Below are 26,339 nucleotides of genomic sequence, written 5' to 3' on the forward strand. Positions count from 1 at the left end.
TCCACAGAGGCCGCGATCCTTCTGGTCTGCGCCAGGCCTAGGGATCGGGAGCTCTGATCTATTCTGAAAGCCCGCCACAAAGGCGTCTGAATTTCATTGGCTGTTGAAAACTTGTTCGTTTCACCACAATCTCCGGCACACGCGCACAATCAAACCGGAACCAGGATTTCCTGGTTCCGGTTTTGGATTCGTCCAGAGCCGTTGAGTTTTCCGACCGCTGGTCAAGGGGAACGCAGGCTCTGGGAACGAGATTGTACCATCCCGCGCCAAACTCTTTTAACAGATCTTATTTCCACATATATTTTCACACTTTTCTTCCTATATATATATCATCAGTTACGTCATCGAAACGTCGTTCGGTTTTCTTATCCGTGATTTTTATTCCTAAATGTTTTTCAAAACATCTTGTTTTTCGAAAATCTTTTATTTTTGCAGATATTATGTTGGGTATTGCCACATGAAGGCCTCCAAGTTTTATGACATAATAGGTGCATCACGAACTTATAGTAATTTAAAGCTAAGGCCATTAAGATACCTTCGCTTGAAGTAGGACTATAATAATTATTTATCATACTTTAATACATTATACATTTTACACATACATTACAGTACAGTTATGTAATGAGAGTAGCCTTTGACAGGGAATTAAGTTATCCCCTGCTACTATCCCGCCATCGTTAAGCTGTTCATCAGTTTTATATTTTTGCAATTTTCACATTTGTGGAAAAGAATCATTAAACTAAAACTTAAACGTGCTGGAATACGACCGAAACGAGATAATTTCCATATGTACGTTATTAATCAGGGATGGGGAAAAAACACGTCCCTAATCTTGGTCTCCAAAAGTTTTCATGTCATGTGATAATGAAACCTACATAATGACATGTCAATTATGACGTTATATCGAGTTTAAATGGTCTTCAAAATTTCCTTAATTAGTTAATATAAGTCAACTGTAAATATGTAAATAGCAATTTCTATTTTAATTTTTCGTTATCAAATATTTTGTTCTCGGAAATATTAGCTTGTCAAGCTACTCTGAAATTCGAGCTTAAATAAAGGTTCTGTTGTTGTTGTTCTTCTTCTTAACGAGTCTAGTATCTTATCTTGGATTAGCCTGCGAAATCCATCTGCGGTCGTAAACTTATCTTGAATCTACATTTCCGAAGTGTATGCAAACTACATTAAATTGACAGATCCTGGTCTCAATATTTGGAAAAGGGCATTATCATAAGTTCTCTTAAGTTTGACTTCGAAAAGTCATAAGCCAAAAGACATCTATGTATTTACATCAAAATGGAAATTGGCTTTACATTAAAACTATTTACGATGTGTTAAAACGAGTTACGCATTCATGACATTTTTATCTAAGTCTGGCAAGACTTTTTCAAATTCTGCCCTTGTGTCTTGGGAAAATCGATGGCTAAAACCTTAAATACATTACAATTTGCTCTTCCATAGGAACTTTACTTTTATGTCAGCTTGGTGTTTTATGTACATTAACAAGGAAAGCACTTAATTTGTATTAAATACTGCCAAACCAGTTGCCCTCTATCTTTATATACAATAAAATATACAAAATACAATAACTATGGCTAAACAATGGGATAATGGGCTGAAATAAAATACGAGATGAAATCAGTAGAAATAAGTGTAAAAGTATAGCTAAATTAAAGAATAATAATTTAAAAGATGCTGATTTTTTTTAAAAAAAAATCTCCCAAAGAGGGTTTCTAAAAAAAATTAAGTGTGGCCATTTTACACATGGATGTAGGAGTAACCTGTTCCAAGCTTAACATGCAGTCACAGTAAATGTTCGTGTACAACTCGTGAGCAAAAATTCTACATAAAAGTCGCACTTTTAGCACGTGCACTGTTTTAATTTGACCAACAATACAACAAAATCACGATGATGTGCCCTTTTAACACCTGACAGGAACGAACACTCTACTCCTTGGAAAATGTCTCTGCTGGGTGGGTCTGGTGGGTATTGTCGGTGTAGGCAGACTCGATCCCAAGCTCTCCACTCGAAGCTTGCATCGCATTCGTCATCTGGGTCGGTTGAGTGCTACTGTTGGCCAGCTGGAGGTCGGTGCTTTCACTCGAAATTTTGTTTGTAGAACAGTAGCCGCCGCAGATCATTCTCTTGGCCTTCTGCCTGAATTGCTGGTTTAACAGCGCGTACACAAACGGGTTGACAGCAGCGTTGAACAAAACCATTGTGTTAGCGATGGCGACTGCTACGGGTCCAACGTCGATGTTTGCAGTAAACATTAAGGTGTAGACAACTTGGTCCACGCCCCAACAGATTCCAAATATAATACTGACAGCAACGATCATCAGGGTGACACGCTTCCGAACCTTCAGCACGCCCTGAAAGACACATTGAGATATCAATATAAGAATCAACACACCAGAAAATAAAAAAATCAAGCGAGCACTTCTAGCCGTGAGGTACATAAGTTTACTGGTGTGCTCGTCTCCAGAAATACCCACCTCGTGTACCACGTGTTGAATCACTTAAGGTGGGGAAAATAAGAACTCTCATTATCCTTTATACAATATGCAGTGCTGACGAGTCCCAAAGAGGACGAAACAGTTGTCCACTGGAGATGAGCAAAATGCACACAGCTGAGAGAAGGGTCAGTCCATTTTACTACTAAAATGATTAATAAATCGCTAATAAATCAGACCATAATTAAGAAATCACTTCAAAAAAATCAGGGTAATGTTTTGATTCTATAAAACGTGTTCGTTCTCCTTTCAAAAGCCAAAGATCCATCACCAGACTGATGGTCACTGATTGTTTGTTTGCTTTATCTCATTTTGTGTTTTCCAAATGTACGCCATAATATCCGGGGTGTAGCACTTAATAGGGACCTTACGAAACCATGACGGCGACACTGACGACAACGTTGTCTGAAAAAATGAATTCACATTTCACTTGAGAATCTCGCAACTATCCTAACTTATTTAGCGCGTTCATTGGTGTCAGAACTAATACCTGGCTAAGTTAAGCGCAATTTTTAATTCAAACAAGAATCTTAAAAACTTCGCCGTCGTGGGTTACGTTCACCAGAATACGCAGAATTTGGTCATTTCACGTTGGATGACGCACGTGCAGAGCTATCGTTCTGCTCATTAAACTGTTTGTTTCGAGACCTTCTCGTTGCCGTCGCCGTCGCGGTTTCGTAAGGTCCCTGATACATTTTTCTAATTAGCTAATTAGAAAAATGTATCATGTGACCAATTCTTGATTGGTACGGCGAAAGATGTGGATCCCTGGATCCTACGAGTTGAAAGCTATCACGAACATACCATTTGCTGGTGGGTGAGTTGATTTCCATCATCAGATTTGAACCACAAAGTGTACACGATTCTGGAGTACAGCACAACCATCACCAACAAGGTAACAGCTGTCACGAGATTCCACTTCAAAGTCTGATAAACCTTCACCATCCACTCCTCAGGCCACATGTACTCGCAGTTGTGGCTTGTCTCGCTAAAGTTCAATACCAGAAACTGCGGAATATTGAATATCAGTGAGCCGATCCAAATACCGGGAATGATCACCTGAAAAAATAAAGCGTAAGCCTTAGACATGAGATAATGATTCATGAATTTAACAATGGTCCATGCTTGAGCATGCAATATCGAGCTATGGTGCATGCGAAAAGTTTGGAGGGCACAAAAGAAGCGTAAGAGTTGCACTCTAGCTTCTTGAGGTGCTCTCCAAACTTGCCAAGTGCACCATAACTCGATAGTGCAAAGGGGTACAAGGGATATTAAAGCTGGATATCAAATTATTTAAACTAAAGCCAACATTTTGTTGGTATAAGTCGAAATATTAATAAACCGCCAATAATGAAAACTTATGAGCAAGACTCACCTTCAATTTACGCTTGGTTAGTTTCCAGTGGTTACCATGTGGATACATCACTGCATAATATCGTTCAATAGCGATTACAAGCAGAGTGAGAATCGAAGAGAATCCTCCAACCCAGGCCACTGATCCACCCGTCACCACTTTACACATAAATTGCCCAAACGTCCCGTCCGGATGACGGATGAAAGAAAATTGCACAACGAAAATGTTTGGGGCCACAAACACTGCGTACAGGATATCAGCTGCAGCAAGGTTTATGAGTAGGTAATTCACGGGTGTCCTGTGGGTATAGCAAATGTTTTGATTAATACGTAGATATTTGCGTTTTTCTAAGCGTGAACGTAGTTCATGTGAATCTTATCATATCTACTACAACTTACTCTGGACGCGTTTTTTCTTCATTTGGCGTTGTTGCCTTTTGTGTGTTTGTTGTAGTCTAATTGTAAAGCTCATACACTCTTCTTCCACTCTTCTCGTTGTAAATGTTCTATCTAGGATGTTTCCGTTGAGTTTACACCTTCATCTCTCTCGTGTGCCTGACCCTCTGCCTCTTCCTCCTCCTCCTCCTCCTCCTCCCCTTCCCCCCGTTTCCGAAGTTGCACGCCAGAATTAAGCAGTCATTGTACTCAGTTGTTTTATAATTTTCCTTATAATACTTTTAATGAAGTATACACAGTATAACATACCTCATATCCCGATTTCTCCTCAAGATCGCACACACTAGGGAGTTCCCCACGATATCAAAAATGAGGAGTATGGCTAGTGCCGTTGTCATGGCAACACCAGTCACATCAGACATGATGAAAGAATCTTAAAGCGAGGAACCTGGATTAAAACAGAAAGAACAAGGTTACGTGAATCCTGATAACTTCTCTTCGTTACCCACTAGTGATTAGTGACATAGTGATGGCAAGCGACAATTTCATGGGTCTTCACGGTGGTCCACTTGTACGCACAAATTATTATTTTCATTATGGCTTTATAGGAATCACATGTGAAGATCAGTTTTAGTTTTCTTGTGCAATAAATATAGAATACTATATAGTACGTATATAATAAACTGTTTTGCGTTTTATCACGCTACTCTCCTCTTTACGGCTAAAACCTGAGCTCAAATTTTGAAACTGGACCCGAACACGCCACACCTTTAAGTTTGCAAAGCCAACACAATTTTTTAGTTTAGAACAAACGTAAACCATTTTGATTTCTTTATCATTTTTAATTGACCTACAGTTCTCCTAATACCCCAGGCTCACCCTCCTTGTGGTGGAAAAATCATTTCAGGAACAAAAATTACACGGATATATTGCTGCCTGTTTGTTTGCTATGGTTCTATTGCTTTCCAATTGCTCTCGGCGTAGCTTCAACTTGATTTTTCGAGGACAGCAGCTGTCTTTAATGAAAAAAATAAGCATACAAATCTTACATTCTGTTAAAAGTTTTAAAGCATTGTCTTGACTTTGTACACCTTGCACAAACACTATAAAAGCCGCGCCCTTTTTATATGAATAAAGTTGTCTCTGGTAGAAGGGTTACCTTCTATTATTCCTAATATATTTAGGCAAGCCTAAAAGCGGAGCTCCCCTTTAATTTATTTAATTTTAGCTGGAGTTACAATGTTTCCATTTTGATAAATATGCGGTCAAAGCTTTAATGTATACACTGGCCCGCAGGTGCAAGACAAATAAAAGCTTAAATCCATCATAATCTCGAGGCAGAACAACTAATGGCCTAAACATTAACTAAGGCCCCGTTTACACGGGTCCGGACAAATTTTTGCATGGACGAATTTTGTACCTGGACCGCCTGTTTACATGGATCCGTGCAAATTTTGTTACAGATTGCAGTGGTGTTTACACGGAACCGTGCAAATTTTAGACCAGTCGCGGCATTTGAATGGCTTTTTTACGTCTCTGTTGTGATTGGTTATCGCTAATGTTTTAAGCCAATCATGTTGCAGCTAATGCAGCACGCGGCAAATCAAACATGGCGGCAGAAGCGGCAGACAAGAACTTTACGTGGTCTGATGAAGAAATTAATTTGTTGCTTAATGTAGTTATAGACTACAAAGCAAGAAAAGCAGGGGAAGGAGTTGATTGGGAAACGGTCAGGAGCAAATACGAAGACGTAACCAAAATGTTTTTGGAAAAGTACCCTCATAACGACAAGGAGAAATTCCCCCGACGTACCAATGCGTACCAAAATAGCGATGCAGGCTGCCGCCGCTCGTCTTCTCATATCTGTGAACTGCTTTCTGGATTTCTTTTGCCTCAAATTTTTAAATTTTTAAAACAAAATGTAACAAAATAGGGGCATAATGCAACAAAATGTTTCATTTTTGCTAAGCAACCAGGCAAAATATAACTAGATTCCAGGCCTTAACCGCGCTATCTGTGCAAAAAGTTGCACGGTTCGGGTGTTTACACGAGTTCGTACGAAATATGGAACCGTGCTGGTCAAAAATTTGACCTGCTTTTTTCAGGTCCCAAACTTGCACACTTAGCCGTTCAAAAATTCGTCCAGTTCCGCCGGTCCCGTGTAAACGCAAGGTGGAACCGTGCAAGTTTTTGTCCGTGCAAAAATTTGTCCGGACCCGTGTAAACGGGGCCTAAGAGTTTATTCTCTCCAGCCCTTTCTAAAGAATGGAGAATAGTTTTACGATCCACTTATCGTCTTGCTTTAATACAACTCATGGCCTAAAAATTAATTAAGAGTTCGTCTTATCTATCGTTTTGCTTTATACAAAATGACGTCAATATATTTTGTGGGCATATTCCCATCTTACTTTTCTTTCCTGTATTTTTCTTAACATCGGCGCACTGAAATGGGTTGCTCAGTCACGTACGCAAATTTAAAACTTATCTATTTTTTCGTACCATGGGCACAGTTTAAACAAATTTAAACGCACACTAAATCATCTCTATTCAGTGTAGTTATTCAGTGTAAAAGTGGGCTACACTAAAGAAAAAATAATTGTTTGAACTACTTTGAAAAATATGAGTCAGTTGTAATTTTCACCTCGCGCTCGAGCTAGATGGGTTAAACTTGTTTTTTAGAGCAAGTTTAGTTTAAATAAATTTATTTTGTTCGAGCCTTTTGCTTTGTCGTCGTTTAGCACTTCGAAAGACGTCACTTATACTGTATGAATTTCTTCCGCCGAGAAAATGTAAGGCTAAAAGTCGGAATAAACTCACAGCAATAAGAAATAAACTCTCACGGCAAAGGATTAGAATTCGACTTTATTGACGGCCAAAGAAATCAACTTACGGCAATAGATTATCGGTAAATCCATAGCAAATAAAACCAACTCAGGGGAACAAAAAAAATGAACTGACATGTAAGCGTAAGCTTAAATGTACTACACATCACAGTTAAAGCGACTGAAGGGGCAAAGTATAAGCTTAAGTTACGGAAAGATCTAAACTTTGCCGACACAGAATTTATCGAAACTGCGCTCAGAAAGTAAGCTTAAGTTTATAAACATCATGAAATTTTCTGTAGTAAAATCAGGCTCAGCAATTCAGTACAGGTTGTTACCTTGCATCAGGTTCCTGTATCTTTCTTCAGCGGACTTGATCCATGCAGTGTTTAGCTTTGTTTTTACACAATCATTGCTTAAGTTATTGAATTCTTGATGTTGACGGCCGAAGATTCATCCGCAAACAACAGAAACAAGCAAACTGGACGTGCACAAGGAATATCTTTCGCAATTATTCCGTGTCTCATCGTACACTTCTTTCGTTATCTACAATTTCACGGAATATAGGTGACTTTTGAGGACATCGTGCGAGAAATATTACAGTATGAAAGTTCTCGATTCTCTGTCTCTCTTTTTATACTCTCGGTTTCATTCAGCCTACACAGTGAACACCGCGCAACAAATTTTCCCGCGTTTTCATAACATAACTTCGTTTAGATCAAACTGAAACGTCCACATCATTCAGTCGATAGAAGATAACGTCAATTGCTCGTTTTACGGTTACAAAAAATGCGACCAGAGACCAATAAATTGAATTTAACCGTGTAGCGATCGAACGAAAGCCAGTTTTTTGGTGTAAAGGCTTCGATACGCTCACACATGAATAAAGACTAACAAAATAGAGTAGTTGGATAATAAATTTCTCAGATATTTTGCTGTGTAGTATCGCTGTGTAATTTTACCCCTTGTGTACATTTTGTCTTGCCTTGCGAGCTTTATTTGCTGTTTGTAATTTCCTTACTTTTCTTTAGCCACGGGCAGGCAACCTCGTCCCCAGGCCTAATCCGTTTACGTACCTTTTACGTACCTTTTTTGAGCGTTTGCACATGAGTGACATGTGACCAATTTTAATTTAAAAAAATCACAATGTTTTTGCAACAAAAGAAAAACGCTATTTCTTTCATTTTACGAGTTTCGCTTTTGATGATTATAAACGGGTCAAATGATGCTTTAAGCTATGTTGTAAATGTTTGGATATATCTTTGTTTTCTCTTCGGTAGTTTGGTTATAAAGAACACTTATAATTGTCTATAAATTTACATAAATTATAACTTCTTTCGTTTTGAGGTGTCGGTGAACGATAAGAACACTACCTTTTGCCGTACGAATACTTAAGAGGCGCGCATTTCCGAAAGACCAGCGCTTTACAAAGGCAAGCATTCCAAATGAAAGGCACCCGTTCCACAGGGGCGTGACTTATCACAGAGGCGGACATCGTCGGCGTTTAACGTCCCTTTTTGGTTTTTAAGTTTCATATTTGCGACTGAGAACTTAAAACTCGAGTTAACTTAAATATTTACCCACAGTAACTTAAACCTTTCTTACCTGTTAGGGCGAATATTTTCCTTCTGCAATTTTTAGCGATGTTCGCGCGAAGTCTTTTAACATTAGGGAGATCAATCGCGAGCTTGCCTTTTATTTTGTTACCTTTTTAACGAATTCTAAAACTAATCCCTCATAAAAATGGGAAAAACATCCCACATTCACGACAAACACACAAAACTTTTCATTTCCGTGTGCGAACGCCAATCAGCAAATGGTAGAAGCTGAAGTTTTGCCGTTCGGGAAAATACGCCATGCTTAATCTCTCCATTAATTCTTTTCTTTAACTTTCACTACTGTGAGATTAATTGGTTAGTCATGAAAGAAATGAGGAGTTGGCAGAGCGCCCGGAAGAGTTAGGGTAAATGAAAATGAAAAAGCGAGGCAAGTGCGACCTCGCTTCGAACGAAAAAAAGCAAAGTATAAATAAAAATTGAAGTAGTACCTCTTGAAATTATCGTCATTTAGAAAGTGATCATGGCTAATGTTGACTGCTATTGAAATCCATAGTTTTACGACTGCAGATATGGTCTTATAATTTTGAAGTCAATAAAAAAAGTGGAAAAATACTGTCGGAAATCCTTATCCATTTTCTCAGTCTCTTCACTGTTTACAGGTGTCAATCATGTAATACCCGTGTACATAGTTGTAATCCCCCAGGTGCAATCCCTGGAAGCCAACAGATAGGCAGGATATAGAAATAGGATTTAGAAAGGATTATAGAGTTTTTACACGTCTTTTGACATGGCAAGTAAAGAACGAAATTAAATGACACTAGGTTTCCTGAGTAAATCGGCCATCAAAAGCATTAAATTTGTTCACAACAACTGATCATTCTGTAGGGACTTTACTTGTTATAAATCTGTAAATTATAGAATAGAGAAAGCCAAGGAAATCGGAAATAAGGTGGAGAGAGCATTCAAGTTGGAATAAATATTAAGATTCTCCTAAATGAAGTCATTTGTCAAAATGCCCGCAAGATTTTGTCGACAATGTATGCTGAATTTGGTAATAAAACTTTAAAGCTCTTTTTTGATGCGAAATCTTTCTCTGACTTTTTGTCTCTATTTACTGATCCATTTGTGATTAAATGGTACATGTATTTGAAAGCTGTTGTTTGTAGTGTGAAACTTATGTATAACAATAGAATGGACAGAAATATTAGCCTGTTCATTTGTAAAGTCGGACATTGTTCAGCTACAGTTTAGAAGCGTATCGCGTATGATACTTTTTGTTTTGATGAACTGCAGTCCTAGGTGCCCTCAGTAGTCGCCTTTTCAAGTTTGTAATAATTGCTGCTGGTTAGAGATAAAACCCATCATTTCGAAAATGTATACTAAAATTAAATGGCTTATCAGTTGCAAGAAATATAAGCAGAATTTTAAACATTTTAATGATGGAGAACAATAGCTCAGTTGGAAATAGTTTTTTTGGCAAACTAGTGAGAAATGTCCCCTTTTCTTCCATAGTTTAGGTTAGTTTGCTTTTTTTCGTTCGAAGCGAAGCCGCACTTGCCGCAATTCGAAAAATATCACGATGTTTTCAGCACACAGAAATAACGAAATGTTATCGCTTTTATTTTGAGAGTTTCGCTTTTCTTACAATTGTTTTGTCCACAATATCAGTGTACCAAAAATGTGTTCAATGCTGCCGCCACTTTGTAAATGTTGAGATATATCTTTGTTTTACTTTGTTTGTTTGGTTATAAAGAACACTTGTAATTGTCAAAATTTAGACGGAATCCATCAGGAAACAAAGTAATATTAGTTTTAGTTGGACAAAAATCGAGTACCAGAATAATTTAATCCTTTTGTGTTATTTTCTACCCTTAATTAAAGGTAAAGATGTAAGAAATTATTCGTGATAACACCAACAACAATTTCTTATCAGAGTCGGAGAAAATGAAATTCATAGTTCACAAGCTTTAGGCAAAATCTCACATGTAGCCATTTTGTAAATTCGTCTTTTAAGCGATTCAGTGGAATTCAGTGGAACTTCAAAATTTGTTTTCGATAATTGTTGTTGTTAGAAATGATTTCTTTTGATAAGATATTTGAAACAGTAACACAGAAGTTTACAATATAGGTGTAAATAATTTTGGTACATAGTTTTGTCCAATAAATACTCAAAGTCATGGTAGATTTCGTCAGGGATGGAGGCTGTTACGTCAAGTTTAGCCTGTTTGTAACGAGAAAAAAAAAAACAGTATCATTGAAATAAGTTTTAGCCGGAAAGGTAAATTGCAAATGGGTAGTTATTTATTATTCGCTGTTATGTATTACATCTAAGATTATGGAGCAGAATAAAAAGTGTTGTAAACTAGGTGATTTTGTTGTTATGTTTTTCCTCCTTTTTAACTCGGAAAATTCCGAGTTTTGGTGAGGGGGCCGATTTTACTCCTTCCCTCCTTCCCTCCTTCCCTCGAATCCTGTAAACATTTTAATTGAATTAATTAATTAATATCAAATTGAATTAATCAATTAATCTTGTGAAGCGTGTAGGGGGTTGGCGAAAAATGCGAGCTTATCTGTGTTACTTTATATGAAGTACACAAAGGCTATATATTTGTTTCTGAAAACCCAATGTTCTTCTTGTGGTATGGATTCTTCCAGGCGTAGACCCAAGCACACGGAATTTTGTGCTGAACGCATGCGCATATATGAAGTACACAAAGACTATATATTTTCAAGAAATCTTACTGAGAACTGGTTAAAACTCAACAAAATTGGGGGTTCGATTTATCGCCGAGTATTTCCGAAAAAAAAAATTAGATGGTACTAGAAAAGAGTTCAATTTGAATGAAATATTCATCTATAAGCCGAGCCGTCAAGCCCGTCATCAACAAATGGAAATTAACAAGCGTTTGTATTTATTCTTGGTCATTACCTTTTATTTTAGTGGCGGCTCCTAAAATGCCATTTGGTTTAATGACGCAACGTTAGGAATGAAGTTTTTTATTCGTCCTTTCTTCGCTATTTAGGCTGGAACTCGGCCTCCATCGGCCTGCTCTGGAATATTATTTGTTTTGAGTCGGCGTACGTGATCGTCTTTTGAACTGACGAGGGCATTCGAAATCCCGCATGTCTTATACAATTTCCTCGCAATCTCTTCTACAATAATTATTTCTGCCTGAGACTGTTTCTGTTCCTTTCCTTCTGTTCCTTTCTTTAAGTTTAGTTCATTTGCAGAATCACTGCTAACGTGACTTTTCAAAAGAAGAAGGGTCAAGAAGGAATCGATCTATTTGACTTGTTGTCGCGACACCAGAAACTGGCCAATCAGAAGCGGTCTTTCCCACGCGCTTGGTAAACATTGTAACACGATCTGACAGAAATCGGCTGCATGTAATATTTTTGTTCAAAAGCGAAAACTTAAAATACCACGACTTCACTGCTAAAAGAAACCACTTCAGTAGAGTTTGCTTGGATTGAGGATACTCAACAAATACTGGTAACAGCACATGTTTCGTTTTGATGACATTTAAAGTTCACCCTGAACTGTCTCTACCTCGGCAACAACTTTCAATTTGAAGGTTTAGTTGTTTGAAAACCAGTAGCTTTTGGCATGATGATCGATAACTGCTTATTTCTTCAGAAGAATGCGTGATTGTTTGAGATGGGATTCTGAACTCAGGTGAATGTTTTGTCACGCTTGTGTACGGTTCTATTAATAAATTCATTCTGTATCAGTGATTTGTTGTTTTTCAATTACATAGTTGTGATTTAACGAATATGTTGATTCGCTGCATGTGGATTGTTTTATAGTTTGAAGGAAAAATTGGGTCTCGGCTTATAGCCAAGTGATTTAGGTTTATTTTTTGTCAAAGTCTAACTGGTTCCAAAAACTAAAAGTCTAGGGTCTCGGCTTATAGCCCAATAAATACGGTACATGCATGCTTAACTACCAGCCGAAATATTGTTTTAAAGTCAGTTTTCTTGAAATAGACCAAAACTTAATTTTTCTAATGATATTATTATTTTGCCTAACCTTCAAAAAAACAAAAAGGAAAAATAGAAAGGAAGAAAACAATTTGCAACCGATGGGAACTCTAACCCCATTTACACGCGCAAAAAAATCGGCACGGCACGGCAAATTTTTGGCACCGTGCTGACAATTTTTGGGCACGGCACTCCCAATTATCGACGTGTAAACGTACCGGTCCCAAAAAAAATGTGGCACCAGTGCCCAATTTTTTAGGGGTGCCGAGACTACCTCCAGGAGGTAGTCTCGGCACGGGTAAATCGAGGCACCGTGCCGAAAACAAGTGTGACGCATGCGTTGTTTCTACGAAAATGGCGGCCACTGCGTCATTCTCGCCCCAAGAGACTTTGTTTCTTTTAGTCACGTGGTCGGCGAAAAGAGTACAAAAAGAGAAGTTCTGGGGGATAAGAATGCCACCGAGGCAGAAGATAAGAGAAAGCTCCCGCTCTAAAAAAATCACCGTAAGTCAGCCACTTCCACCATCACTGCAAAGAGCCATTTATTTTTCAGACTTTTCAATCTTCTTCTTCTGATTTCGTCAACTCCTTTCAGATGTCGATTTTTTTTGCCTCGGAACACTCTTCATTATGTTGAATGGTCGACAACTCGTTCCTTTCCGTTAAAATTCGCGTTTTGCACTGAAAGCACGATGAACTATGACAGCAAAACATTTTTCTGCCATTTCTCGGCAAGGAAACCGATGGAAAGTAGGGGTGCCAAGATAAAAATTGGTACCGTGCCTAGCAGGAGAGAACCTTCTTGTTTTGGTCGTGTAAATGGGCAGTGCCGTGCCAAAATGGTTTGGTCACGGTGCCAAAAATTTGCCGTGCCGTGCCGATTTTTTTGCGCGTGTAAATGGGGTTTCTATCACTTGCCCTTTCGGCCTGCTCTCGATGAGCAGCTAGATGACAGTGAAACTAAGTGAAGTGAACTGAATTGTGGAAAGTTTAACATCATTTGTTTTAGCAAATCTCTATTTGTCAGTTTGTTGTTTTCGATTATTGTTTCATAATTTTTTTCGAGTTTAGTGGCTCATAGCCACTTTGAATAGTTATTTGTTTCTGTTTTTCCTTTAAGTCAGTAAGTTTTCGTCGCTAGTTAGTAGCTTTGTTATCGTAAAATTATATTGTGAATATTTATTGTAAATAGTGTGTGATGTGTGAATGAAATTTAAATAAAAAAAGAAAAAAAATGGCAAATGATCGCTGCCGGATGTTTTGTCAGAGAGTTAGAAAACATGAAGAAATATTGCTCCAATATCATAGTGTTATGGCGAAAATAGCAAGGTGTTCTGGTATAGACCTCAATACCTTTTGAGTTCCAAAACAAGACGCTTAAAGCTTACAGCTTAAAACCGGGCGGTTAATGTTTAACTACTTGATTAGGCAAGTACAGCAAAAACTTTTAAAATACCATTTAATTGAGTAACACGCAAGTATGTGGATTGTTTGTCTATGCTTGGACAAATTCCTGCTTAGGCTTTCAAATTTTTATTTTTTTTCTGAATACTGAATAACCTAGGTATTCAAAACGTTGAATAAATGAACTCAAACCAGTTAAATGGCAGTACAAATGATATCCGACCAAAACAAACAAACAATTAGAAAGATTTCGTTAAAAACTAAGAAGCGTTTTGAAACATTTTTAAAAATGTACCACACCAAAAAAATGGGAATAAGAACAAGATAAGAAAGCATTTTAGCTTTTAAAATGAAGCTCTTTACGTAATTTTGGGAAGCAGTCACGCAAACGCGAGTTCTTGATTGCGTGATTCATTGCAGGTCATTTCTCCATCGCCGTTCGGTTCCGACTGAAACTCAAAACCCTTGAATGAAAAACAAAAAATATATATTTTATATTTTTCGTTTAAAAGAGCGGAGTAACCAAAAAAATTACAGTATTAGCTCCTACTCGAATAAAACGAGTCACATAAATAATCAAAAACGAATAAAACGAGTCAAATATCAAGAATAACAGAAAAACTTTTAAACAAAATTACAGAAGGAAATAAAAAGACTAAAAAAGGGCATGCATTAGATCACACGTATTAGATAACAGATGCTGTTTAAAATCCCAACTAAATGTGAAAAAAATATTAAAGATGAGGCAAAGAAACATTTGAATTGCATAAAAAAATTTGAATCCTTAAAAGCCGTGAAAATAGCATGCCGTGATAAAATTTAATTAATTGTCCGCGCCAAAGGGCAAGTTTTCATTTTTGCCGTCTATTATTTCACACGATGGCTTTACCGATTTAAAGTCCGTTCTAGTTTGAGAAATTATTATATTATTACTTTGCATTTCCATTTTGTTTTCTGAGTTCTTGAAAAGTGTGCAAGTAAGTTTTTACATCAAGAACAAAATAAGGTTCTTTTGTTGTGTAAACATTCAATTCGTCTGTGACACACGACTTTGTCGGCCCAACTGTACACGGATGGAAATGGACAAAATGGACAAAATTCTTGCTAAATGAAAAACGTCTTCAAAGTAGAGTCTGGCCCAAAAATGCTTTGGCTACCAGCCGTTTTTAAATGCAGGAGCTTGCTACAGAAACATTGCGTGACTGATGTAAAAAAGCTTCGACCTGTCGAAGCAATCACCGGTTTCGGACTCCAGTACTCGCTTGAGTCGAACGCTTGAATAAAAACACAAAAATATATCTTTCACGTTTAACAGAAATCGGGGTATTATATAAAATTTTAATTGCTCCTGAATAAATATCAAAAGTGCGGGATTTGAATCCTGGCCAAGAAGGCGGCCGAGTGAACTACAACGACAAATAACGCAAATATGTGTATTAAAAACATCACACGGTGCCTCAATCTATAAGAAAATCGCCAAATTTAATTTAGTGGCTTTCTAAGTAAACAGAACCTTAGTCGTGCTAGTTATTGGCACCGTCTGTTTGCTTAAAGGCAGCGCATGAACAATTTTTTCAAAGTTCAGTTTAATTCACTGGAAATGGAAGGTTGTTGTTCTTTTAAGGCCCTTGTTCGTGGAGTTTGCGGTTTTGATTCTAAAGATCGAAAGCGTCACACTGAAATCGTTCCTCTACTGTCGTGTGAGAAGGACATCTGCAGTCACAAGTCCCAGTATAAATTTAGTTAACTCTAACATGACTCTTTCCCGTGAAAAACCAAACTTCAGAAGCTAGCTATTTGGTGTTATAAGGCAGCTCTTGAAAACTTCGTTATACAGTCTTAATATAGTAAAGAAGTAAATGGTTTGAACCCAGTATCAGGTCGTAAAGTGTGATCGATCGGGTGAGAGTTGCTCTCAAAACTCCGGGATAGGGTATATTTTTTGAGGTTCTCGGTCCTAAATTTTATCAGCTAAAATAAACGCCCAGCTAAACGAAAAAAAGGTATCTTAAAACTGAACTTTTTGTTAAAGTATTACTGAAAGCGATTTTATAAAGATTTGTGTTTTGCCGTGTGCGGTTAGCCGTTATTTGTGTCGGCACGGAACGCTTTTCCTCCCCTTGAATAGATTGTTATTTTTCGGTTTTGGGCCTTAAAGGGGGTATCAATGTTTGCTTTCTTTACCCTTAAACCCTTTCGTGAGGGTTTGCTGGGTGGGTGTGCTGCTTATTTGTTTTCAAAATAAGATAAGTGGAGGATGGAAGTGCGTATAAAATTTGAGCCGAGACCACTGTTTCCAGTTTGCACCATAATGATAAGTTAATGTATTATATATGAATAAAGGTATAACTGTTACTCAGAGATATCAGAATACGGGCTCCTTTTATACTAATCTCCTCCGACACGCTTCTGCCACCTCACTCCCCCTCTCTAACCAAAAAAGGAAAAATTACCAGTCCCTAAGTGTTGCCCATCATTTTAAATACGGCGCATTTTTTAACATTTCCGACTGTATTTATCAGTTAAGGTGAGCTGATTTTGCTCATCCCTTTAGTCACAGAGAGCACCGTATTCTGTTGGGCGCACCACCTACCCGTAGAGAACTGAACTCCCACCAGCAGCGATTAGCACATAAGCCATGGTCAGCCATGCCTAGTCGATTAACCAATTATTGGCATGCTGTTATAACCTTGGACAAGCTATTCAACTGTGGTGTTTTTTCTACGATTTTGGTAAGGCTCCGAAAAGCTCTTGTAACTAAGAATATTAAAAGGGTTAGCATGTAACCAGTGATAAATTCGCGGTTCAGGGTAAAGAATAGATAACGCAAGCAAAGAAAACCAAAACTCTTCTAATACATATTTTCTTTTTCTTAAATCAGTCCTGTATGTGTTCCAAGGCTAGATTATGAAAGTTGAACCTTGATATAAGGGTAAGGTTGTATATCGAATGTTAATTAAGAGATACGCAAAAATGTGTTCACTGTTACGAATCGAAGTTTCGTTATACCGAAGTTCTTTTTTACGTATTTTATTATAACTGTATCAAAGGGTATCGTTCACTTTACCTAGGAATTCGCTAAGTCGAGTTTATAATAAAGGATCGTTCAGTCGAGCTTTTTACGACAAATTACGCCCTACCCCACCCTCCCTCCCCCGCCACCTGCTAAATCCCCATGACTTGCGTGACGAAGAAACGGATACGTGACTTCGTGCACTGCAAAGATAAGCGTCGACATTATTGTGCCATTTTAGCGATCAGATGTATTATTTTTGTGGACTATAAACCAAACAATACTTAACAAATGACAAAGCCGTCGAAGAAGATGCACTAGTGACGATATGCGCCGAAAGTTAATGAAAGATTCGTTGGTTTTAGACCACTGAGTATGTTGCACGTTGACATTTGGCGCGGTGCAGACTTAAAACACAAAGCTCAGATGCGACGAGTGATAAGAGCCGTAATCATGCTAAAATGGCCTTCGGACCTACCTTTTACTGCAGATAAAGGTTAGAAAATTACATGTTTTTTACATATGCTTAATTTGGTCTTAAATGGGTTAAGACTTGTGCACGGAACAAAAATTATTTCTGACCCGTAACTTCAAAGTTGACCGCGGAAGGTCAAATATTTGCATATTTTACCGAATTCGAAAAGTTCTCACGTCGCTCTTAATCATTTGCCCAAAGAAAATTTTACAGGGATTTATACACCATTCTTCTAGCATTCAACCACCAGAAGCTTAAACGATTTGAAGGTTTCGCACATGGAAAAAATTAATTTTATTTACCAAGGACTTTTACGTCAGTGAATTGTATGCCTTCGAAATAAAATTATTTTGTCTACAAAGAACAACGCAATATTTCCCAAAATCATTTCAGTAGATGTTTAGAGATTGCTAACTATGTTTTGAGTGTTTAAAAGACGGTAGAGTGATTTGTTTTTGCACGCGAGGCTCTCAAACTCGTGCAATAATCATGAATAATTTAGCGCCTCAAATGACAATTTTTAACGGATTTTCGTTATCTGCATTTTTCTTTAAAATAAAAGGATATTTTACCGATAAAACTATACAGTGATTTAAGTTATACCTTAGCCTATCTAACATTAAAATATGAAAGAAATCGAATTTCCCACTGTTCCCGCGAAATCGAGAAAAATTGTATGATTCTTAGAGACCGGCATTCTTAACCATTAATAACTAGTACCCAAATTAACTTAAACCTTTCTTACCTGTAACGGTGAACTAATTCGTCTTTACGTTTAGTAATTAATATGCATGCAGATTTCAAGGGAAGCAAAGGGCAGCTGCGGTGGACATGTCAAACAAGGAGGTAATACAAACCAAAAGTAGATGCCAACTTGTTTTTTTACAGCACGCATTACCGAACGTGGCTATGAAAAGACAAGCTTTTCCAAATTTCACTTGCTGCTGTTCAGGAAGAATATTGGCATAGCTGTTTTAATTTTTATATATTTACAGCACAAACGCTATTCTACTTACAACACAAAAGCGGTACTTACAACACTAATGTGTGTTCTTTATTAGAAAAAAGGTTACTTACAATACGGTACTAACACTAACGATGCTTACAGTACTTACGGCACTTTTTATTTTACAGAGTAAAGCTACAATAATTACACAATATGGCTACATTTACACATTACTTGCCAGTACACACTGCACATTACTTGCTAGTTGTATCAATTTAATGCGTAAGGAAACCCAGAAATTACTTAAAAACGCTCTTCCAGATAAAAACTTAAGAGTGATTGTCAGTAAAAATTGAAGAAATTGTGCCCATGGTCAGAAAACCAATTTTGCTCATTTTGAAAGCCTAGATACTAACTGAAGGTTATAATTTAATGGTAGAAATCCAAAAAAATGGTCATCGTACCGGAAGCCCCCGTCGCGAGATTCCGGTAAAATTTTGCATTAGACTTATAAGCTTCATGCTAAACAGATGTTTACATCGCTGCAAATCTTTCCCAATTTAAATTGAATGTACTGATTCTTCCTTAGTCTATATATAGTTATTATTTTATCTCTGACGCAAAAGGGACATAAAGCAAAGCCAAAGTGTTTGTTCTTTAGTTTTTGGCGGGACCAACGCAGTACAATGTTGTTCTCGACGTCGTTCGTACCGCTCAAGAACCACAGAAAGCACAGGACACAGAGGAGTCGAGTTTATCTGCCAGATAAACTTGACTCCTCTAAACAGATAGTTTCGCATGACGGCGCTGGATCACGTACGCTTACAAGATCACTTAGAAGGTCGTTTTGCACGGTAGAAATTTCGAAGTGCGGACAAACTTGACTCCTCTGTGCCCTGTGCATAAAGTCCATGAAATTGTCTGGTAGTCTTCTGGTCTTATTGGTGTTTTCAGGAACTTATTACAAACTTATTGGAAATGGCTATTTGGCCTGCTAATTGCGCAAAGTTAGCTATAGGTTGGCGAAGATCAAGTAATTTATGCAGTGTCCCGGAAGTTGTTTCGGATCATTGCAAGGATCTGCGGAAAGTATTCACACTGTAAAGAATTTTGAATCTACCCTCGGTTTTACCCTCGGTAAAACTACTTTACTAAATTTACTTACGGAATAATTATTAAAAATCAATTCGTCCCCGTGGGCTCAGGTAAGTGACGATGTCACTTACCAATTCGATCTGTATAGTCCTACGTCTTATACATGAGCCTCTGGCTCGGACACTGAGGGTAACCTCGTCCCGCGTATGGACTTTAAAATTGTATTTACATTTTTACATGTGTTTGATGAACCACTGGTTAGCCAGAAACTGAATCCAATTTAAAGTTATCTACGTTCTCTTCAATCTTTTTCTCAAATATTGTGTTAAAAAGTGCGCAAAAGTTCGAAATCTTGTCTCACTCTGTCCGCCATTGTGTTTGTCCGAGATATATTTTTTATGATGAAGCTGCCCTAACTGTCAATCATTTTTAGTTAATTTCACCGTTTTGCACTGCCAATGTCATGTCGTGTTCTTAGCCAATCAGAACGCAAAAAGTGTTGCTTTTATATTATTATATTTTCTTATACTCTGATTAATCATTTCGCTCTCCAGAGAACCCGAGCTGCAGTTTCATTTGCATGAAAATAATTGTGCAGGTGACAATCATTTCCATATTAATCATTTCTCCTGAAGACCAGTTCTGACACAGCAAGAGGCAAAAGACAACTCGGTAATGGCCTTTTGTTGTTAGAAGACCCTTATAGGAATAACAGTCCAAACACACACAAATGTGTTTTAAGGCAAAAAAATCAAGAATAATTTTCCCTTTTAAGAGCAAAGCATGTACTATCATGTTCTATCAACATATAGCAAACAGTGGAAAAAACAATCAGATTCGCGTTTTGCAAATAAAACATAGCTCAGTGTCTACTTAACTCTGATAAAGAATAGCTTTATCTATGTGATATGGGTAAGAAACCCGCATGGATCTCGGCTATTCGTAAACACCGTTATGCACTGATGTTGTCAAAGTTTTGTTTTTATCATTTCCGTGTGCGTAAATAGCTGTCAGTCATGATGAAATTCATTCCGCCTCGCCAGAGCCTTTTTGATGATTATCGGTTTCTTTTACAAGCTGCGAACTGGTTGGAACTGAATAATCTAATGCTTATAAGCTGCATTTATTCATGCACAAAGCTGTTGTTTTATAAATTCTGCTTTTTGGAGAAAATGATTCAACTGAAAGTGTCCTCTGTGTTATTTTGAAGGTCGGGAAAACGGAAAACAAAAATTACCGCGCTGTCGGAAGTGTAGCAATTGAAGAAACCGTACCCTTAGAAGTATATTTCCAATTTTGACAATATTTACAAATATTGACAATTTCTTTCCGCAAAAAAGACAGAAGGTTAATACGGTTTTTTTTTCATCAGAATATGTTAGTACAACTCCATACTACATGGTCCTAATCCTGGCGCACGAAACTTTGTTCGGCGAGCAAAAAAACCGCGCTATAAGTTATATGATTGGCCATTCGGATTCGCGAAATGGCGTGGTAGAGAGGAAGCTGTTTAGCGCTCAAAGAATTCTACCTCTATAATCGTTTATCACTTCTTCTGTTACCAATTCGCGAGTCAAGGCTGAATTTCGTTTTCTTATGTTTGCCCAACTTTTCATACAGATATATTGGTCACATTTGCAGTTTATACCAACATTCTTCGTTTGTAAGCATTTATACACAGTGCAATTCAGAAAAGTGGGAGCTAAGGATTTGCAGAGTGCTTGTTTAATTTGGTGGCTTGATGACTTGTGTGAGTTTAGCAATTTTTTTTTCAATATCGTGAACGACAGTAGAATATCTAGAGGGTCGCAAACCACGAATTCTGAATTGTAGATGGGTGTATACAAATGCTGGCCGTTATGATTTTCTGATATTACCTCGCAAAATAGCAACACTACTGAAATACATGAAAGAACTGACTAATGGTGCACATACCTTTATAATATTAAACCTCAGCTTTCTTAGTTTTCGCCGTTACGGTAGCCGCTTAGAAAATAAATGTTTCCTTGTCGTATATGCTTTGACTACTGTTTCCTTTTTACGTTAACGTATAAATGACAGAAAAGTTTAAACTGTCATCAATACATTTAATAATTAAACAAACAGACATGACGTTAAGGCAACATTTCGCAAAGCTACAGTAATTTCAATTTTAATTAAAGTTAACTTCACACAGGTTTCCGGTTTGAATGCTGTATGTTACGGGCGGACGATAACCGAAAAACAAGTCAGCTTACGGCGATTATTTTCTCGTTTTACTAACTTGAGCAACTCGGCATTTAATTCATCGGCTTAAATAAAGGCCATAGCTGTTGTAATGTTTTGCAGTTTCAGTCTCTACCTCGCCAGCGTCCATTTAAAACACCTCGGCCGATTGCTTTGATTAATTAAATGAAACACATTACTTATACTGATTCGGACGTGGTGAAGCAGTGCCAATGTTAGTGAAAGGGAGGATGTCACCTAGGTGATAACTAAACAACGACGCGTGAAACTTTGACAGTTGATAATCGCTAACCGCTTATGGACAAGTGACATGAGATAATAGAGTAAAAGCTCTCTTAAAGTGGGCGCCACTATAATGCAAAAGAACGATACACATTAAAGTTGTATCTTTCCTTTAATACATCTCAAATATAACAGTTTGTTTAGCTGAGAGACAATTTTACGGTAGAGGCAATTTCGCGTTCGACGTCCCACTTAATTTTGTGCTTAATTACCGGTAATTCAATAACAAGTTACAACTGCTGTTTGTTCGCACCAAGCTACGGAAAGGAAATAACTAAAAACAAAAGCGTAAAAACCAAGGTTAAATTTACTGGCGACACTAATGGATTTATCCGCTAAGGATATCTTTCTGCTTTTTCGCACTAGAAGAAGAAATCGCCACGTTTTGACACGAGAGTTAAACCAGTCTTGTGTAGCCTGTTCCTGGCGTTCGGTTAGTCGCCGTTCTTCGCACTTATCCCGTTTTTTGCAATGCTCCACAACTAACTGAACACCTGGAACAGGCTTAATTTGTGTAATACAAATATCATGAGCTGCTTGTACTCGTTTCGAGCGTTATTTTAACTCCATGGAAGTAGAGTTGGATAAAAATTGCTGGGTTTTCGAAAAACGGCCTTTTTCCTTTACTCGTCCTTGTTTTCTGTGATCGTGAGCGATGGTCAACTCGGCTGCGCCTCTGCGCCTCGTTGACTATTCTAACTGTTACATAGAATAATTTACCGAATTCAGTGTTTTCCTCTTTCCACTTTTGGTGATGTAAAATTTATTACATTTCTACTAGATCAGTACTGGAGACCGTGCTAAATCTGAGTCAAATACACGGGGGAAGCTGTAGGTAGTTTACTTTCGAGGGATGTTAACCCATGACCATGGCCACCTTGGCGTCAACACAGTTTTTTATCTTTCTCGCGAACAGGAAAATTTAGACCGTGCTTAGTTTGAAAAAGGCTCGGTCACACAGCAAAAGTGAAGGCTGAAAACGCCAAATTGAACATTATATTCTCCAGATTCTTGACGCGTTGAAGAGACAATTGCATAAACATGCAGGGGCTTTTAAAACCGTTCCCTTTTTTTTTTTTTTTTTTTTTTTCCCCGGCGGGGCGCAGATTGCTTTCTTGTAATGAACCTTTTCTATCAACACCAGACTGAAGTTTTGGAAGAATTCAGAATGACCAACGCTGAATTTAGTTCTTCGATTGTTGAATCGTCAAGCATAGTAGCGGTTTCTAGCTGTAACTAAAAATATAAAAAATCTCACCCTTATTCAATGTAAAATCCTTTTCCCTGTTCACATTATGAAAAATTATAAATAATTAATACCTTAATTGAGCTCAAGTCCGCCCAGATGATCTCAGTAGGGTTCAACAACCCCGTTTCATGTTATTATTTTAAGCTACCTCAGGGCCTGCGTCAAGCAAGATTTTGAGTGGGTGTCAATAAACTCGAACACGTAAGCGTGAGCCAGGTAGGTGGTAAAGAAGTCTGCTTCAGGTGCACAATGCTATTAAAAAGAGGCACGCGTTTCCGAGAGAAAGCTTTCTACATAGGTAAAGCGGGAAACGTTCCACAGAGGCCTGGCCCGGCTTCCGAGTCAGAAAGGCGAAGGCAACTACCGAAATTTTTAACAAAGTCACTTGTTTCTAAAAAAAGAACTATTAAGGAAATTCAACCGCCGTAGCGAATTCGGAGTTTTTACACTTTCATGTCGCTTTTTGATCTTGCAGTTTCATATATATGACTCAGGCAAATCATAAAACCAATTATATTTTCCCACTATAACCTAAATCTATCTTGCCAGTTTCGACCAACTGTATGTGTTTCCTTCTTTCAGTTTTTTTCGAAAGAAGGATAATCATTATGATTAGTAATTTAGATGCAAATTTCGACGGAGGCAAAAGGCAGTGGAGATGTCATCCATGTAAAGTCTGGTAATTCAAAATATAAAATATTCCCCATATTACCACATTACTTTTTCATATCTAGATCTGTTGTATGAATATTCTTAAAGCCCTCTATCGAGTCTCCTTAAAACCGTATGTTTAGTTTGAAATAGTCAATGGTGACTTGGGAAATTAAAAGCAGAGACCAATTTCTTTTCACAGTACAGCACGCATTAAACGCTAATTCCAGTGGCAACCCAAGGGTTAAAAGTAAGCCATTAAACGCTAATGCGTATGTTAAAACAAGCAAAAGAAACTCTTTTTTTCCTCTCTCAGGTATTCCTGGAAATTCCTAGAATTTCTTTGATTGTATGGCTGGCATAGTTGTATCAATTCAATGCGAGTAGTTTCCCTCAAATTACTGACGAAAAAAGATAAAAATTTTTTCATTCTGCATAAAAAATATATTTTTAATGCCGCGCGCTTGACACTCAGTGTTTCATTTTTTAAACAAGAAATAAAATGATAATTATTGCCTTAACTTTATGGTTTACTCTACGCTAACGTGTTCTTATGATCAAACCACCAGAACGTTTTCATCCCTTAAAAAAAGTATAAGACAACCGGTAGAAAACAAATGTCTGGGAACAAATTATGAACAAAAATAGCGATCCGTGATTCTTACCTTATTTGAAGGAGAAATTGTCGCTAACCCGGAAAATACATTACTGAGGTGTTTCCAAGAACAGAACTTACCATAAGAAAGGACAGCAGTTTACTGACGTATTAACATGATAAATTGACTTCAACGTAACAAAAGAGTCAATCAAACACACACGTTTTATCATAGAAAAACAAACCATTGGCTCCGCGTAAAGAGGAAAAACTTCAATAACCTAAAATTGTCATTGTCATGAAAATTTTGAACCATATTACCACCTTTTCGACATAAGCTGTTCATCATTTTAGGCAATCTTCTACTTTTTATTGGACGGTTTGTCTTTAATTGTAGTCTCGCTAAGTAATAGTAATAGCTTGTTTCAGGAATAACTGAAACATATAATACCTTACCATTTTGTCATTTTCTGACAGGAAACCTTTTAACAACCGCGTTGTGGAAAATGAACATATCTTTCATTTATTTTGATGTGCTGAGGCTGATTAATAAATTTAAATTGCCCCTTGCTTTTTTATCAAACAAGAATTTGTAATCACTGCTTAAAAAAAAGGACGAGAAATCGACAAAGAAATCGGTTATTATACTGATTGTTCTTGCAAGTTAGGAAAAGATGTACACTAGACTAGTTTCATGATTCTTCAAAGGACTGCAGTTGTTCTTGGTCATTTGTTTCGAGGGATGTCAACCCATCAGGCCATGGGAACCTGTCAAAATCAGGAGAGTCTCCTTTTGCTTCCTTCAAGAAAATTTAGTTTGATTACCTATTAACTTTCGATCAATAACAGACCGTACATAATGCAAAGGCTTGGTCAGACAGCAATAGTGAAAGGGGCAAACGCCAAGTTGAATCTTTTATTCTCAAGATTCTTTAAGCGCTAACCTGCGATCAGGCATATTTTTCTCGCGGCGGAGGGGTTAACGGAAAAATGAACGCCTGATACAATTACTTGTCGAGTCGTCTGTAAAAAGTCCAGAATCCGGACCTTTTTCTGATTGGTCAGAAAACAAAAGGCAACATTAGAACTCTATCCTGATTGGCTAATTGAGTTCAAGTGTAATTTCCGGTCCAAAAATATCGCGCGTGGATGATTGTTATCATGTCGGGTGTTGAGCGGAATGAAGTAGAGAGCGAGTTCTTAAGAGTTTTGTTCACAAAACATTTAAAGACGAAAAAGGGAGTGTATTCGACGAATAGTTTGTGAAAGAAAAGATGTTTTGGCGGTGCTTCCGACGGGATTCGGCAAGAGCGTGATCTATCACCAATGGTGTCGAAGATTATTACATCACACCATCAAAGACGCCAGACGATCGTGCCAGTACACAGTGACGAAAACTACGACCTTGAAATGTCTGACCTGAGCCTAAGACAAAATCAGCCTTTGCAGGAAACAAATTTTAAAAACCATCCGATCAGCTCGTTCAAAAAGGGTAATTTAAACACATGTTTGTGAGAGTAAAAATATAATTTGAAGGCGCTAATCAAGCTTATGTGATGGCATCGCCGACATTCTCGACGACGTTGACAGATATTTTAATTAGGGGGCGGCAGACGACTTGACAAGTAATTGTATCAGGCTTTCTTTTTTTTCTCCTTCCCTCCGCCGCGAGAAAGCCTGATCGCAGGTTATTTAAGCGCTTGAGTAACAGTATGGATATAAGATTGCTATCTAGGAATGAACCTTTTCTATCAACACGCGCTTAAATAAGACTACAA

General features: G+C 37.7%; 1 protein-coding gene across 2 annotated transcripts; it reads right to left on the reverse strand.

Annotated features, from left to right (window-relative positions):
- Positions 1 to 1,661: 1,661 nt before the first annotated feature.
- On the reverse strand, positions 1,662 to 26,339 carry LOC144631406 (pyroglutamylated RF-amide peptide receptor-like). Of its 2 annotated transcripts, none has more exons than XM_078489836.1 (5): positions 26,335 to 26,339; positions 4,573 to 4,696; positions 3,890 to 4,166; positions 3,319 to 3,573; positions 1,662 to 2,373 (listed from the first exon to the last, which is right to left on the reverse strand). In XM_078489836.1, the coding sequence occupies exons 2-5, from the start codon at positions 4,683 to 4,685 to the stop codon at positions 1,948 to 1,950; spliced, it is 1,071 nt and encodes a 356-aa protein (XP_078345962.1). In that variant the 5' UTR covers positions 4,686 to 4,696; positions 26,335 to 26,339; the 3' UTR covers positions 1,662 to 1,947. The 2 variants fall into 2 exon arrangements, with proteins under 2 accessions (XP_078345962.1, XP_078345961.1); XM_078489835.1 differs by lacking the exon at positions 26,335 to 26,339 and adding an exon at positions 21,494 to 21,577 and having other exon boundaries at positions 4,573 to 4,711.

This window comes from Oculina patagonica, chromosome 12 (genome assembly GCF_052425735.1).
Source record: "Oculina patagonica isolate OP01 chromosome 12, crgOcupat, whole genome shotgun sequence".
Taxonomy (NCBI): domain Eukaryota; kingdom Metazoa; phylum Cnidaria; class Anthozoa; order Scleractinia; family Oculinidae; genus Oculina; species Oculina patagonica.

Bases quoted from the DNA above. Each gene is read 5' to 3' on its own strand.
- LOC144631406 (XM_078489836.1), bottom strand. From the start codon at position 4,685: ATGTCTGATGTGACTGGTGTTGCCATGACAACGGCACTAGCCATACTC. The intron at 4,167-4,572 runs GTATGTTATACT...CTATACCCACAG, and splicing joins AGGAGAAATCGGGATATGAG to GACACCCGTGAATTACCTAC. The intron at 2,374-3,318 runs GTATGTTCGTGA...TGTGTCTTTCAG, and splicing joins AACTCACCCACCAGCAAATG to GGCGTGCTGAAGGTTCGGAA.